The following is a 15,632-nucleotide window of genomic DNA, read 5'->3' as shown; positions in this document are numbered from 1 at the left end:
GATGATGATGATGATGATGATGATGATGATGATGATGATGATGATGATGATACCTGGCATTTATATAGTGCTTCAAGGTTTGCAAAGTGCTTTACAACCATTATCTCATTTGAGCCTGTACTTATTTCTGAATGGGATTTCATGAGATCTTTAGTGTTCCAAACTGTCCACAATGAACTGTCCACAAAAGTGTCCACAACTGGCTCCAGATCATAATACTTAGCCCAGTTTGGTAGCATGATGTAGGATCATAGGATCCCAGATTTAGAAATGGAAGAGAGTTTAGGGGTTTTCTAGTCTGGTCTACTCGTTTTAAAGAGGAGGAAACTTAGGCCCAGGATGGTTAAATGACTTGACCAAAATGATGCAGGAAGATAAGTAGTAAAGCTGAAATTCAAAGACAAGTTTTGTGACTTAAAGCTCAGTACTTCAAGTTCATTAAAAGGTGATAGGAAATCAGTGAAGAGAACTGATTTGGATTTGATTCTTACCAACAAGGAGAAACTGGTTATTGTGATGGAAATGTTAGAAACCTTGGGAGTAAGTAACAATTCCACATTGGAATTTGTTTTAAAGGAGAGGAAAGTTGGTAAGTACCCTAGATTTGGAGGAGAAAAATTTCAAAAAGAGTTTGAACAAAGGGTAACTAAAGTCTGATGGAAGAAATTTTGATGTAGCAAATTGATCTATGAGGAATGAGAACCTCTCAAAAGTAAAATTCTGAGACAAAAAAAATTAAGTTGCAGAGGGAAATCATAATATATCAGAGTGTAGATAGAGAACTCACTGACCAACTTAAAATTTGAAAAGACACGTAATGAAGACATAAGCAAGGGTAGGCAATGGAGGAAGAATCAATACCACAATATAGCACAATCCTGCCAGAGTGTCAGGAGTGCTAAATCTCAGAATGAGTTAAAGATGGCAAGTGGAAGCAAAGGACAATGGACGCCAGTTTTCATTAGTTTAAAAACAAAATATATTAGGGCAAAGAAGACAATTAAATGAGGAATAAGATAGTTGCTTTGGGATGATGAAATAATTAATGTGGAGAAAGTGGATCTACTCAACTCTAATTTTGTTTCTGTTTACTCTAGAAGGAAGAGTGATATAGGGAATTTGTAATTCCCATTAGCAAAGAGGAAGTTGATTAATGGGGGGTGAGAGTGGTAGGTAATACGGTTTTAAAAAGTTACCTCAGAAATGTAAGATGGGAAATATGTGGCTAGATACCAGTTTTTCTGAAAAAGAGACAGAGTGTCCAAGACTAAGCAGGTGACATTCTTATTGTACTTTGCTCTGGTCACATCACATATTCAGCAATATGTTCAGTTAAGACACCACATTTTAGGAAGGACATTGAAAATCTGGAAAGTGTCTTGAGGGAGGTAACCAGGATGGAAATAGTGGGATCCCTGTCACCAAAGTCTTAAAGCAAAGAGTATATCATACAGCATTTAGTAATTTTATAAGATTTTGTTTGTTGTCCCTGCTGCTGGGAAGTTTGAAGCTGATGGATGACTTGATTTTGAGAGTTATGGGCTGCTGTAGGTAGGGCTAAAGCCAACTGGTTGATCACAGTAAGTCTGGTACCACTATGGTGAACACCTAGGAGTCAGAGGTCAACTGAGCTACCTAAGGAGGAGTGAAAACTATCACAGGTCAGAAAAATAGAGTGGGCCAAATCTGTGATGATCGGTATTGGGATTTTGTTCTTGAGTGGCCACTGTATTTGCAGCCTGTATTTCTCAAGGCAAAGAAATTCAGTCTCAAAAAAATAAAAGATTCCAAATTTTATAAGGATAACTATATTCCATTTTATGAAGGGTTACTTTTAAGTATTTTGAAATAATTTATATAACAATTACTTTTGTTTTTCATAGAGTGTCATTATTTGATCACTATGAACTGGCTGAATATTTACTTTCAATGGTAAGTATGCAATTGATGCGTTTCTACATTATAACTATTGACGACTAAAAAGCACATAATCATTCTTTTACAAATAACCATCTAAAGATTATAACAGTCATAATAAATTTAACCTTATTTTTAATTTTCCAAATGAAAGCAATTTCAAGAGTTTTCATTGCTTTTCATATATGGCAGAAGAAATAATTAATATAGATTTGCTGAATATTTTTAGAAGGTATCTACTTTGATATGACTAATATATTTAAGGGCTAATTAATCATGGGGGAAATTCTCTGAAACTTTTCAGGCAAATTTTCTTAATGTCCCTGGAACTGAACATTTTCCTCAGTCTACTCTGACTTTAAAAGCTTGGTTCCCATGACAGCCTCCTGAAGCTGAGCTACATATGCAATTTACTTTGCTTCAATTTAGTTCCACAATTATGCATCATATCCTCCAGCAGCATGAAAGTCTGTGAGGACATAGTCTGTTTAATTTTTTCCTTTGTATCCCATAGATACAGGGGATAATACATAGCAGGTGTACAATAAATATTTGTTGAATAGACTGAATTAGGATTTTATGCCCACAATGACCTAAGTTAATCTTGACTTAATGAAGTTGTTTTTTTGTTTTTTGTTTTTTGTTTTTTTGGTAGTCAGTGTTGCCCAACTATCCAAGCATACTCCTTCTTCTTACTCTATTCCTATCTGTTCTCATCCCATTCTCCAGAGGTGATAACTTAGAAGCAATAAACTTTTCACATTTATTTTGGGAAGTTTCTTATGGGCTAGCTTAAAATACATTTCAGTAACACAACATGCAATTATAAATTGTGATTTAATGTTTGTTTGCAAGAAAAGAACATTGTTTTTGAAATTATTATTCCTAAGTGGGGACAAAATGTTTAAATACATGATTCCACTTTACCTTTTTAAGAGATATGTATTAGAAACTCACCATTAATTATCAGGTATACAGATAGCTCAACCTACAATATACTTACAACTATTTTAAATGGAGTCTGAAATGAAATTAAAATATTCAAAACTATATTTCAAGCAATTTGATGTATGATTGATCTGTAAGAAATAATAAGGCTTTTAATGTGATCTTCTTAAAAGAGTGGAACTTTGGTTTCTTATTATACCAAATGTTGTGTCCACAGTGTAGAACAGAAAATATTGACTTTAAACACTTGGCTGTGTGCCAGGCACTGTGCTTGGAGTGGAGGATTCATTAGTCCCTGACTTCAAGAAGCTTACATTCTATTGGGGGATATGACATATACACAACACACTACACAAGAAATACAAACAAAAATTTCTGAGGGGTGGCAATAACGTCTGGAGGTATTAGGAAAAGAGATGATATTTGGGCTGAGTTTTGAAGGAAACTAGACTTTCTCAGAGGTGGAGGTGAGAAGACTGTGGAGGAGCCAGTTGTGCAAAGGCGCCAAGATGGAGGATCAAATGTTGTAAGAGGAGAAGCAGGAAGGCCACCATAGAACGTGTGCAAGAATGATCAAAATCCATATTTATGTTCTCTGACCTGAGAGATAGATGGTATCAAAGTATCATTTTTCGTATGAGAGGCAACATGGTATAGTATAAAGTACATTGGAGTTCAACTCAGACTTGGTTTAAATCCTGGATGCTACTTATCAAGCATATTAATAAGAGCTATTTTTTTAAACTTCTTATCTTTGAGCTCCTCATCAATTAAAGTGGAAAAGTAATATTTTGTGCTACCTACTTCACAGGTTTGTTGTGAGGAAAAAACACTTTAAAACACATAAAAAAACGCATGATTGTCATTACTGTTACTAATCATAAATCAAGATAGAATGGACTTACAAGAGTGAATTCAAAATTGATACTATAGTCACAGAGAATTCTTATGGGATAATAGTGACAAATAGCATATATATGTGTGTGTGCATATATATATATATATCTTATCCTCTTTATTGTTTATAGATTTTTGAGAGCAAATTGTTTCATTGGTGAACTCCATGTTGATCTTTTAATTTTGCTTTAGGGAGCAAATATTAACAGTATTGATTGTGAAGGTCGTTCTCCGCTTCTACTAGCAACTGTTTCTGCGTCATGGAATGTAGTGAATTTATTACTTTCTAAAGGTAAAGTGAGGACATTATTAAGGTCGGGCCTTTTGAATAGTGCTTATGTGTTTGCTTTTCTTTTTTTTCCAATTTGATACTAAGTAAATCTTATTTATATCTGATTAGTTGAACCTTGTAACAAGATAAAAGTTGGCAAGATGGGGTGTTAGTAGAAAAGGGCTTTACTGCCTTAAAGTATGAAATCCACCTTAAGCTATTTGGATGACTTTGTGATTTTTTTTTTACCAGTACAGATCACCATGCACCCATGTATTCTCATCTGGGGCTATACTTGTACACATGTTCCCATATACTCCCTATTGGGTGGTAGGGATTGGGGAGAGCATGGTGGAGTGAGGCATCCAACATCTTAGAGATTTTCTGCAAGGTCTTTTGACATGGTGTGAATAACAATGGATTACACTGACTGTGCTTTGGTTCTTCCTGGGTATTGCTACATTTTTAAATAGTTGAACATAATTTGTATTTTTGTTCATGTTTATTCAGGAGCTGATACAGGAATAAAAGACTATTTTGGGCGAAACTTTTTGCACTTAACTGTCCTCCAGCCTTATGGACTAAAAAATTTGAAGCAAGAGTTTCTGCAGGTATACATAAAAAGCTTTGGTTTTTTTTGTTTGTTTGTTTTAATTTTTTTTTTGTATGGAATCACACAGCAATGTTGCAAAATGTTGTTAAGTGTATTTGTTACCAACATAACCAGGTTAGCAAGATCAGCACAAATATATCACTTGTACTAGAAAAACAGCTCAAAATACATAATTTTGAATAGTCAGTCTGCAGCCTAACCATCATTATATGTGGAATTCAACACATTTTTGTAATGCATTTAAAAAAATTATACCCTTTTTACTGGGTATGACACATGCCTGTAAATCCTTCTTACTGAGGGAGGCTGCGGCTGATGGACCTCTTAAAAATTTTTTTTGAGCTGTAGTGTATTAAGCTTGGGCATCCACATTAAGACCATCATCAATGCAGTGAGCCCTTGGGGAGGGGGTGGAGGAGCCCCAAATTACCTACAAAGAAATGGAACTGAGCAAGGTTGGAAATAGATCAGGTCAAGATTTTGTGCCAAGGAGCAGTGGGGTCAGGCCTGTGAGTGACCACTGCACTTCTAGCCCGGTTGAGATAGAGAGACCCCACCCAGCCTCAAAAATAAGTAAATAAACAAGCAAATAAATAAATATAGCCATTTTCTCTAAGAAGATATGTAAATGAGAGTACGGTGTATTACAATGTTTTAAAACATATTAGGAGTATTTCAAATTACATAGTAAGAAACAGTGGACTCAGTTTTCATTTTGAGGTAAAACAATGTTAAAAGGACATTGTGGTGATATTTATAATATTTCTTTCCCAACAGATGCAATATATTAAAAACCTTGCAATGGATGAAGACATCGATGGGTGTACGCCCCTACATTATGCATGCAGCCATGGTGTACCTCTTTCTGTAAATAACTTACTTTGCTTGGATGGTTCCATTTGTATCAAAAGCAAAGATAACAAGTCACCCTTGCATTTTGCTGCCAAGTAAGTTATGGCATATACACATATATACATAAAATATGCATGTTATATATATTATATATAATATATTTACATATATACATATACATATATGTGTGTATGTGTGTATCATATATGTGTATATACACATGTGTATCTATGTGATATACTTCTCTTTATCTCCATCTATATATCTACAGTTATGTATCTATTTTTGAATAGCCCGCTTATCTCTAAAGAGCTATGCTAAATAATTGTTTTTTCCCTTTAAGTTTTGGCCGTATAAACACCTGCCAAAGACTTGTTCGTGATATGACTGATACGAGACTTTTGAATGAAGGTGACCAGAATGGGATGACTCCATTACACTTGGCAGCAAAAAATGGACATGATAAAGTAGTCAAGTTTCTCTTGAAAAAAGGTGCCTTATTTCTCAGGTCAGAACATGTTAATAAAACACTTTAAATGCTCTTTTTGGCTTGGCAACAAAGCATTTCCTAGATAGCAAACTGTATTTTTTATCCTAATAGCTGACATTTAAAGTACTTTAGGGCTTATATCCTTAGGACATAGTGCATTTTACTTTTTTTTGGATCTTACAATGGTCCTTTGAGAGATTTGAGTTAATTATTACTATCTCCAATTTCATAGAGGGGAAATCTAGGTTCAGAAACAGTGCCAAGAATCACAACATAAGTTTAACAACACGTTTGTTGTTGTTATTTAGTAGTTTCAATAGTGCCCAATAGTTTGCGACCCCATTTGGGGTTTTCTTGGCAAAGATACTGGCGTGGTTTGCCATTTCCTTCTCCAGCTCACTTTACAGATGAGGGAACTGAGGCAAACAGGTTAAGGGATTTACTCAGGGTCACACAGCTAGTGAGTGTCTGAGGGTGGATTTAAACATGGGTCTTCCTTACTCCAGGTCTGACACTCTATCCACTGCACCACTTAGCTGCCCTTAACAGCACTAGGACTTGGATATTTTGACTTCTGGTCCAGGGATCTTTTAATTTAAGTATGCATTTAAGTTCACAACTACAATATGGAATCACAGAGTTGGAAAGAACCTCAGTGAACATATAGTCCAATTTATACCTAAATGCCATCTCCACTGTAACAGAATAGAATAGTAGTTATTCAGACTTTGCTAGAATATTTTCAAAGGAGGGGAACCTCCAAAGAAGACCATTTTAATTTTTGATAGATCTAATTGTGACAAGAGTTATTCCTGACATCAAACCAACATTTACTACTTTGTAACTTCCCCATTGCTCCTGGTAAGGTTTCTAGGGTCAAACAGAACAACTCTAAGTATTCTATATGATAGCTCTTCATATACTTGAAGATGGATGTCATGACCTCCCTGAATCTTCCCTGTTTCAGGCCAAAGCCCACAGTTCCATCAATTTAACTTCACTTAAGATAGACTCAAGGCCCTATTGCATCCCTGCTGCCCTTCTTTGGATTCCATTCAATTTGTTGATGTCCTTCTTAAACTGTGGTGACCTGAGATGAACACAGTACTCCGGATGTGGTTTGCTTAGGCAGTCGTTATCACCTCTTTCTTTCTGGAACCTGTACGTCTCTTAACCTAGCTGACATTTCCATTTACCTTTTTTGATTGCCACAACATATTGCTGATTCATATTGTGTCAATTAAATCACTCAACTATTTTTCAAACTACTGTGTAAGTATCCTGTACTTGTGAAGTTTATTTTTTTAATATTCTATAAGAAAGTTTTTCCTAATTTCTTATGCCTTCCCTCATTTATTTCCAATTTATCCTGTACATGACTTGTTTGTACATAGTGGTTTCCAAGTCATTTCTCCCATTAGACTACGAGCTCTTTGAGAGGGTGGACTCTTTTGCCTTTCTTTGTATCCCTAGCTCTTAGCCTAGTTCCTGGAACATAGTAGATGCTTAATGAATATTTATTGACTGATTGACTTCTTTTTCAATCTTGATCATTGTGTTAGCTATCTACTGTCCCCCTCATCTTCAAAATTGGTGAGCATGCCATCTTTGTTCAGATCAATGGTAGAATGCTAGTCATCACATGATCAACTACAGATGCTTGGGGCATTGAATTGGACACATTCCAAAATGACATTGAACCATTAGTGCAATCTCTTTGAGTCTGGACAATGAATCAGTTAGGAAGCTATCTATAAGTATTATTGTCTAGTCACTAAACTCTAGTCTCTATTTCTATCTTTTCCACTAAAGTAGCATGAGGTACTATATCAGATATTTGCTAAAACATTTCCCTAATCTATTGATTTAATATAACCTTGTCAAAAAAAGATAATAGGGTTAATATAGCATAATAATATTAGCTAATATTTATATGCTTATAATGTGCCAAACACTGTGCTAAGCATTTTATGAATATTACCTCATTTGATCTTTTCAACAACTCTGGTAGTTAGGTGCTGTTTACAGATGAGGAAACTGAGGAAAGCAGAGATTAAATGACTTGCCTGGGATCACAAAGCTAGTAAGTGTGTGAGGCTGGATTTGAACTCAAACCATTCTGACTCCAGGCCTGGCACTCTATCCACTCCACCACCTAGATAGCATGACTTCTTGTTGACATGCTGTGTCTTGGTGATCACCAATAATTTTTTTTAAATGATCAATAACCAGCTCTTCAATGCTCTGTTCTACAACTTTTCTAGTAATCAAAGCCAGTGTCACTGGTTTATTTTACCTTCTCTTTTCTTTTTTTTGTGTCTTTTTAAACATTGGGATATTTGCCCTTTTCAAGTCTTAGGTACCTCTCCCAGCCTTTCAGAAATCATTGAAAATGGCTCAATAATCATAACAGCCTGGGGTTTTTTTTTTAGTACCTGAGGATGTAGTTATCTGGCCTAGATTGAATTCACAAAGGACAACTAAATGCTTTCTTAATAGCTTCTTAGTTATCTTGGCTATCAAATCCTCATTAGCCAGTTCTGTCCTGGCATTTCCAGTGCAAAGTTCATTTTTGGAGGAGAAAACAGAAGCAAAATAATACAATGCCTCTTCTTTCTCTTTGTTATCAGTTATCATCACCCATCCAACTCAGGTAGCAGTCTTATCCCTTCTTTGATTCTCTCTTTCCAATAAAATTGTGGGAAAAAAACCCAAGTTTATGTGGATCTTAGTTTCCTTTGCCATTCTCAGTCAAGACTCAGCCTGTAGTCCATAAGCTAAAGAATAATAGGGTGGCTTCCTTTATCACTACTTTCATTGCATTCCGCCTCCTCTGTCCATCAAAAATATAGGGGGAGGAGAGAGAAAGCCCTTTACAGATTCATCTCACTCACTAATTCATAAAATCAATGCAAAATAATCAACTGATTTATCTTAATATATAACTATGCACAAACCCTGCTTATATTCATTCAGTCTAATGCTTAAATTAGTTTGCATCTATGTATATGTGAATTAGGAAATAGGGAAAAGGAATCTTGTTCATTCTCTTAGGAGAATTTACCAGCATGTTCTAGGGAAATGGTATTGCATTTGAAGGCAAGGATTCAAATGATGTCTCCATCACATATTGGCAATGGGACCATGAAAAACATGTTCAATCTCTTTGAGTCTCCCATTGTTTATTTGTCAGCCTACAGGAATCACAGCATTGACAAGGACCTAGAAGTTATATAGATTAATGCCTACCTGCCTATGAATTTCCTCTATGGCAGGGTTTATTAACTTTTTTTTGTCATGGACCCTTTTGTTGGTCTAGTGAAATCCATGAACCCTTTAGAATAATGTTTTTAAATACATAAAGTAAAATTCAAAGAAATGCAAAGGAAACCTATTATATTGATATACAGTTATCATAACCTCAGGTACAGAACCCATACTGTATGGTATCTTTAACAAGGGGCCAATTGACCTTCACTTGAAGACCTCCAGTGAGGAGGAACCTGCTAACCCTTAAGACATCTCATTGTGCTTTTGGAAATATTTCCTAATAAAAAAATAAAAAATAACAATGATTTGAAGTCTACCTCTGTCTTTTGTCTGTACATTTTTCCTAGATCCACTTTCTGGGGACAAGTGAAACAAATCTAATAGTTATACATGCCAGCCTTCCACATAATTGAAGATAATTGTCATGTTTCCCTCAAGTCTTATTTTTTTCAAGCTAAATGTCCCTGATTTTTTTATATGGCATGATTGATAGTTCTCTCACTGTCTTGAATACCCTTTGGAATCCCTCCAATTTATCAAAATCTTTCCTAGAATGTGGTGCCCAGAATTAAACATGATATCATGCTTGTGGTCTAAGCAAGGCAGAGTGGATTGAGACTGTGACAACCCTTATTTTGAACATCATTCCTCAATTAGTGCAGCCTAAGATGATAATAGAGTCATTTGTTTGTTTTGGCTTCCATCTTGGGCTAAAAATGCCTATTCATCTTTCATTTGATTTTGACCTCCAAATGTATTTCAGATAGACTATTATTGAGCAATGCCTTCCTTATCTTAAACATATGGGGGCTGGTTTTTTTTGAACCCCAGAAAATAAATTTACTTTTATATATTAAATACTATAGTAGATAAGAGGCAGTTCTTAGAGTTAGTAAAAGTTTAGTTTGAGTTTTGTCTCTGATACATATGGTTGGTATGATTCTCTGAAAGTCAGTGCTCCTATCAACTCTTTAAGATTACAAATAGTTGAAGATAAGTCATCCGTCTGTGTTGGTAGAGAAAGTTACTCTCTGGGAGTTCTCTACACCAAGATGTCAATAAATGTGGTCAGAAAAGCCCAACAAAAACAAAAAAAAGTTTCATCTTATTGAGATCAATCCATCATTCTAGCCAGAGATCTTTTTGGATCTAGACCCTGCTATCCAATGTTATCTCTTCTTTCTAGTTATTTGTCTTCTAAAAGTTAGATAAGCTGGTCATCTGGGCTTCTATTCAGGACACTGACAAAACTTTAAGAAGTACAAGTATAGTGACAGTTCTCTAGCGAGCTTCATCAAAGACCCCACTCCAAGTTGACATTGAACTGTCAATGACTACTGTTAGAGTATACTTCTAAGTTCATCTAAGTGTGCTATCATTTATTCTATATATTATTCCAAAGGTAGCACCAGAGGGGTCTTGTCAAATGGTCTACTGATAAACACCATCTACACTGATAAATTCCATCTACTGAATTTTTTTGATCTCTCAAATAACTTTATTCAAAACAGAAAATAATAGAAAGCCAATGAAAAGTCTGCCATGGCCTACTTTTAAGGAAGTTACAATGGCTTTTAGTGATCTCTGTTTCCTTTTCTAGATGTATACAAATCATCTCTTTAATTATATAATTATATGCTCTAGAATTTTGACATGTATTGAAATCAGTCTCATTTATATTTAATTTAGTAGCTTCATCTCCAGTTCCTTTTCTGTCCTTTCTTTTCTTTTTCTTTTTCTTTTTCTCATCTCTTTTTTTTTTTTTTGAGAATCGGGACATTTTCCCTTTACCCATTCTTTAGCTCCCTTCTCATTTTTCATTATATTTCTGAGAACACTGACTGGCTCTATGGTCTGATACTTAATGTTTTTTAGTATCCTGGAATATTGTTTTTCTGGACCTAATGCCGAGATGGGTGCTTCCTTATTATCTCCTTACTTATATCTAGTTTCAGTTCCCTTTTAATAACATTTTCCCTATTTTTTCCAGAAGTCCCCTATCAAATCCAGATTATTCTCCTTGGCAGAATGAATCTGTGATTTCATCAAATAGCACCAAATCAAAGTCATCTTTCTATTCCTTAGAAAATAGTCTTATTGAGTTTATTTGACTAAAAAATAATTTATTTACTTAGTGGTCAACTTTGGAATGATGAATTCTTCCAAATTTTTCTAGGCTGGAGCTTAGATTACAGACATATAATCTCCTCCAAGCCAATAGTCAAAACCTTTCCAGTTTAGTAGGACTTGTCAAAGCTCTTATTTCACTAGGATAGCCTTTGGGAACCCACATCATCTTCATATGGTTATGAGGCAGCAAAGGAAGATTTTGTTGGAAGGAATTATTTGTGAACTTCAGCATTTCATAACAACAACAATAGGCCTTGTAACAAGATACCTCATTTTATCCACACGTCACCACTATGAGGTAGGTGCTATTATCTGTATTTTATGGTTAAAGAAACTGAGACTAGGAGATTAAGTGACACTGAATGTCCCATAGACACATAGCTAGTAGGTCTCTGAGGATGGATTATTTCAATGGATGCATGATTTTATTGATTGTAAGTACTCCCATTGCTATAGTTTACAACCTAGCCAAGCTTTCTCATATAATTTTGGACCAAATTATTCATAATTTTTTTTTCATAATAGATATGTCTAACATGTAAGAGACTTCCTTCCAAGACTTTTAATATTTCTTTTGTACTAGCATATATATGTGTATTCACATGTTTTTATGTAGTTTTTATTCTTTTTTAACAGTGATTATAATGGTTGGACAGCTCTTCATCATGCTTCTATGGGAGGATACACTCAGACCATGAAGATAATTCTTGATACTAATGTGAAATGTACAGATTGTGGAGATGAAGAAGGGGTATGCATGTATTATAATACTTCATTCCTGTTGAAAATCATGTGATAGGTTTTATTCTGTAAGGGTCCCTTAACTTTAAAAGGAAATTCAAATAATAGAATCTGGGGATGAGGAAAGGGAAGAGGAAAAGGTTGGGTGGTATAACTAGAGAAAAAAAAATGAGCTTAGAAAAGTGGTTGTGTACAGAAGACTATAACAGAACCACAGTTTCCTGAATGAAATCTCTCTTCCCTTCCTAACCCACTAATTGCAGCAAGAAAATGCTCAAAATGCCTTGAAGTTAAGAAAAAATAGAGTTGGAACTTCCAATTTTAGTTTTTTCTGCCAGTTTTAGATTTATGGATTTTGATGTATTTGGTGGCTTTTGTTTGTTAATTTAATGTTGCTTAACAACTTAATAATAGAGGTGAGCAAACAACTATTTCATCCTTAATGATTTTTGGTTGCCTGTAACTTGTATCCTGTTTCCCTCTTAAGAACACCGCTCTTCACTATGCTGCCCGGGAAGGACATGCCAAGGCAGTTGCACTACTTTTGGATCATGATGCTGAAATTCGCATGAATAAGCAATCAGCCACCTTTTTGCATGAGGCCATTCATAATAGGAGAAAGGAGGTAGTTATTACTACCATTATGAGCAAAAGGTAAATTTCTTTTCTATAGAACAACATGATTCATAGTGTGGCACTAAGCAATGATTCATAAGCTTAAATGTGCATTGTTTTTTAGCTCTTTGTCAATGTCCCCCCAAATTCCTTTCACTCATCATTTTTGTTCAGTCATTTCAGTTATGGCTAACTCTATGTGATTGAATTTGGGGTTTTCTTGGCAAAGATACTATTGTGTTTTGCCATTTCCTTCTTCAGCTCTTTTTACAGATGAAGAAACTGAGGCAAACAGGGTTAAGTGACTTGCCCAGGGTCACATAGCTAGAATCTACAGAGGTTGAATTTTAATTCAGGTCTTCTTTAATCCAGGCCTGGTGCTCTACTCACTATGCCATCTAGCTGCCCCTTCATATATTACACCTTGTACAGAAAGAACCTTTGATTGCATTACAACATTAGAGTGCTGATTAATACAAGTAAATTGGGACACATAATGGTATAGTGGAAAGAATGTTAGCTATGGATACAGAAGACCCAGATACAAATTTCACATATAAGACATTGCCTGGGGGACTTTGGGCAACTCACTTAATCACCCTGGGCCTCGGTTTCCTAATGTGCAAAATGAAAAAATTGTATCACTGTCTTCTGAAGGTCTTTCTAGCTCAACACAGCTTTTGAGTCTTTGTTGTGTCCATATGATTTTTAAGTGATTTCTCCTATCACAAATGGCATTTACTCTAACATGAAAAGTATTTCAATTCAATGGAACATACCCTCTTATTGGAGAAACTGTGGGATTTAAGTGTACTTGTAAATAGTTGTAGATTATGCCCAGTATCATTTTAGCTAGCTCAACTAATTTAAATGGGATTCACTTCTATTATTTGCCCCATGCTTCCTATGTAACTTCATTTTGAAATACAATCAAGGTCAGATGCGTACAATTTCAGACTCATTCAATGGGGGAATCACAAGCACAATTTGTAGACAGAAAAAGAAAATAAAACAGTTTTTGGGACATCTGGAGCTGGAAGTCCTGGAGACATATTCAACTCAACATATCCAAAACTGAACTCATTTTCCCCCTCAAATGCTACTCCCTTTCTTAACATCCCTATTACTGTTGAGGGTACTACTATCCTTCTAGTCACCCCCAAAACAAGTGAAAAATATCTCCAAGAGCCATTTGGTTTATAATTTTTCTATCTTAATCAGTGTGATCCAATGATTTTTGCTCATAATGTTACCATTGTAGACAATTTCTGCTGATTGGTTTAACTGAAAGTTAAGAATATTTCCAAAAATATTTGTATCATTATGCACTTAATCTCTAAGAATGAAATAGACTTTTTTCTTCCAACCCTTTCCTAGATTTGCTTTCTCACTAAAGTTATGGTTCTCATCCTATTTCATCCATTCATCCATCCACTTATTTATTAAATCAGCATGTATTAAGTGCCTATTGCATAGGATTACATAGGAGCTGGATTACAAAGGAAATTTCACCTTTTTTGGAGGGGGTGGAATTCACTTGTATCTAGATGAGTAAATATGAAATATATACAAAGTAGTTTCCAGGTGGGGGAGCAGAACATTAGCAACTGGGTAAATAAGAACAGGTTTCATTTAGGAGATAGGTTCTCAGCTGAGTTCTGAAGGGATTCTAAAAGGTAGAGGTGATGAGGGAGGACATTTCAAGCATGGAGCTTGTATGCCATTGCAAAGGCAAGGAGATGAAAGGTAAAATGTCAGGTATAGAGAATAACAAATTAGGACAGTCTGGCTGGAATGCAGAATGTAACTCAATCAAGTAGCACCTACTATTTATTGGGGTAGTGTTCTGGGTTCTGGGGCTGCAAAGACTAAAGTGAAACAGTACCTTCCCACAAGGAAGTTCTAATTTAGTTGAAGGAGACAACATGTATGTATATATGTATAAACAAAATAGATAAAAGGTGATTGGGAGTGGGGAGGAACTGGAGGGGTAAGAAAAGTCTTCTTGTAGAGGGCTTTTGAGAAAGTCTTTAAGAAAATTAGGAAATCAAAGAAGTGGGAATGAGGAGGGAGTACATTCCAGGTATGAGTGACAGCCAGTGAAAATTCATAGAGACAATAGCGGTATGTGAGGAACAGTAAGAAGGTAGGTTTGGAACCATTGCATACATGAAGGTTCATAATCTGTAATGTAGCTGTCAAGGTATGTTGGAGACAGGTTGAGAAGAACTTTAAACAACATAAAAGTTTATATTTGATGCAAGATGTAATAGGGAACCATTTGGAATTTGCTGAATAGGAGAGTAAAAGTGCTTTAGAAAATCATTTTGTCATTTGTGTGAAAGAACGTAATATATGATAATCTTGGAAAGATAGTCTAGAGGCAGATTTTTCAGACCTTTAAAATCTAAAATGAGGAGTTCAAATTGTATTCTAGAGGTGAAATAACCTGCAAGTGGTATATCTGCTTCCAATTGTTCCCTTCTCTAATACTTTCTCCACATAACTGTCATTTTATTTCTGACATCCATAAATGATTTTGCCATCCTTTTTAAAAGGATGTTTAAAAAAAATAAAAAAAATCAGTGGCTCCATATTTTTTCTAGGGTAAAACATATAATGTCAAGTCTAGTATTTAAAGCCCTCTACAATATGGCTCCCATCTGCCTGTTATCCCATTAGACACTTTCATATACTTTCCATTTATTATAAAATATCCAGCCAACTGCTCTGAATCCATCCATATCTCTTTGCTTTGTGCCATTATTGTTGTTGTTTCCATATTTGTGATGTGTTCCCTTCTTTTGACCTCAGTCAATTTTCTACCCAAGGCCTTTGTGTTCTCTCTCTCTCTCTCTCTCTCTCTCTCTCTCTCTCTCTCTCTCTCT

The 15,632-nt window shown here is 35.3% G+C and overlaps 1 protein-coding gene across 1 annotated transcript in view; it reads left to right on the top strand.

Moving 5' to 3' along the window:
- The window catches only part of LOC114053850 (transient receptor potential cation channel subfamily A member 1-like), a 75,152-nt gene that overhangs the window by 27,479 nt on the left and 32,041 nt on the right, over positions 1-15,632 (top strand). The window contains exons 8-14 of the mRNA XM_027876965.1: positions 1,884-1,932; positions 3,955-4,054; positions 4,544-4,644; positions 5,424-5,593; positions 5,842-6,006; positions 12,025-12,139; positions 12,617-12,783. Of these exons, the coding sequence (XP_027732766.1) occupies positions 1,884-1,932; positions 3,955-4,054; positions 4,544-4,644; positions 5,424-5,593; positions 5,842-6,006; positions 12,025-12,139; positions 12,617-12,783 (867 nt within the window). The remainder of the gene's footprint in view (positions 1-1,883; positions 1,933-3,954; positions 4,055-4,543; positions 4,645-5,423; positions 5,594-5,841; positions 6,007-12,024; positions 12,140-12,616; positions 12,784-15,632) is intronic.

The sequence above is a fragment of the Vombatus ursinus genome, unplaced genomic scaffold (assembly GCF_900497805.2).
Source record: "Vombatus ursinus unplaced genomic scaffold, bare-nosed wombat genome assembly UNPS02014812.1, whole genome shotgun sequence".
In the NCBI taxonomy this organism is placed as follows: domain Eukaryota; kingdom Metazoa; phylum Chordata; class Mammalia; order Diprotodontia; family Vombatidae; genus Vombatus; species Vombatus ursinus.
The sequence above is the reverse complement of the archived record's forward strand: the minus strand, read 5'-3'. Positions and strand labels throughout refer to the sequence as shown.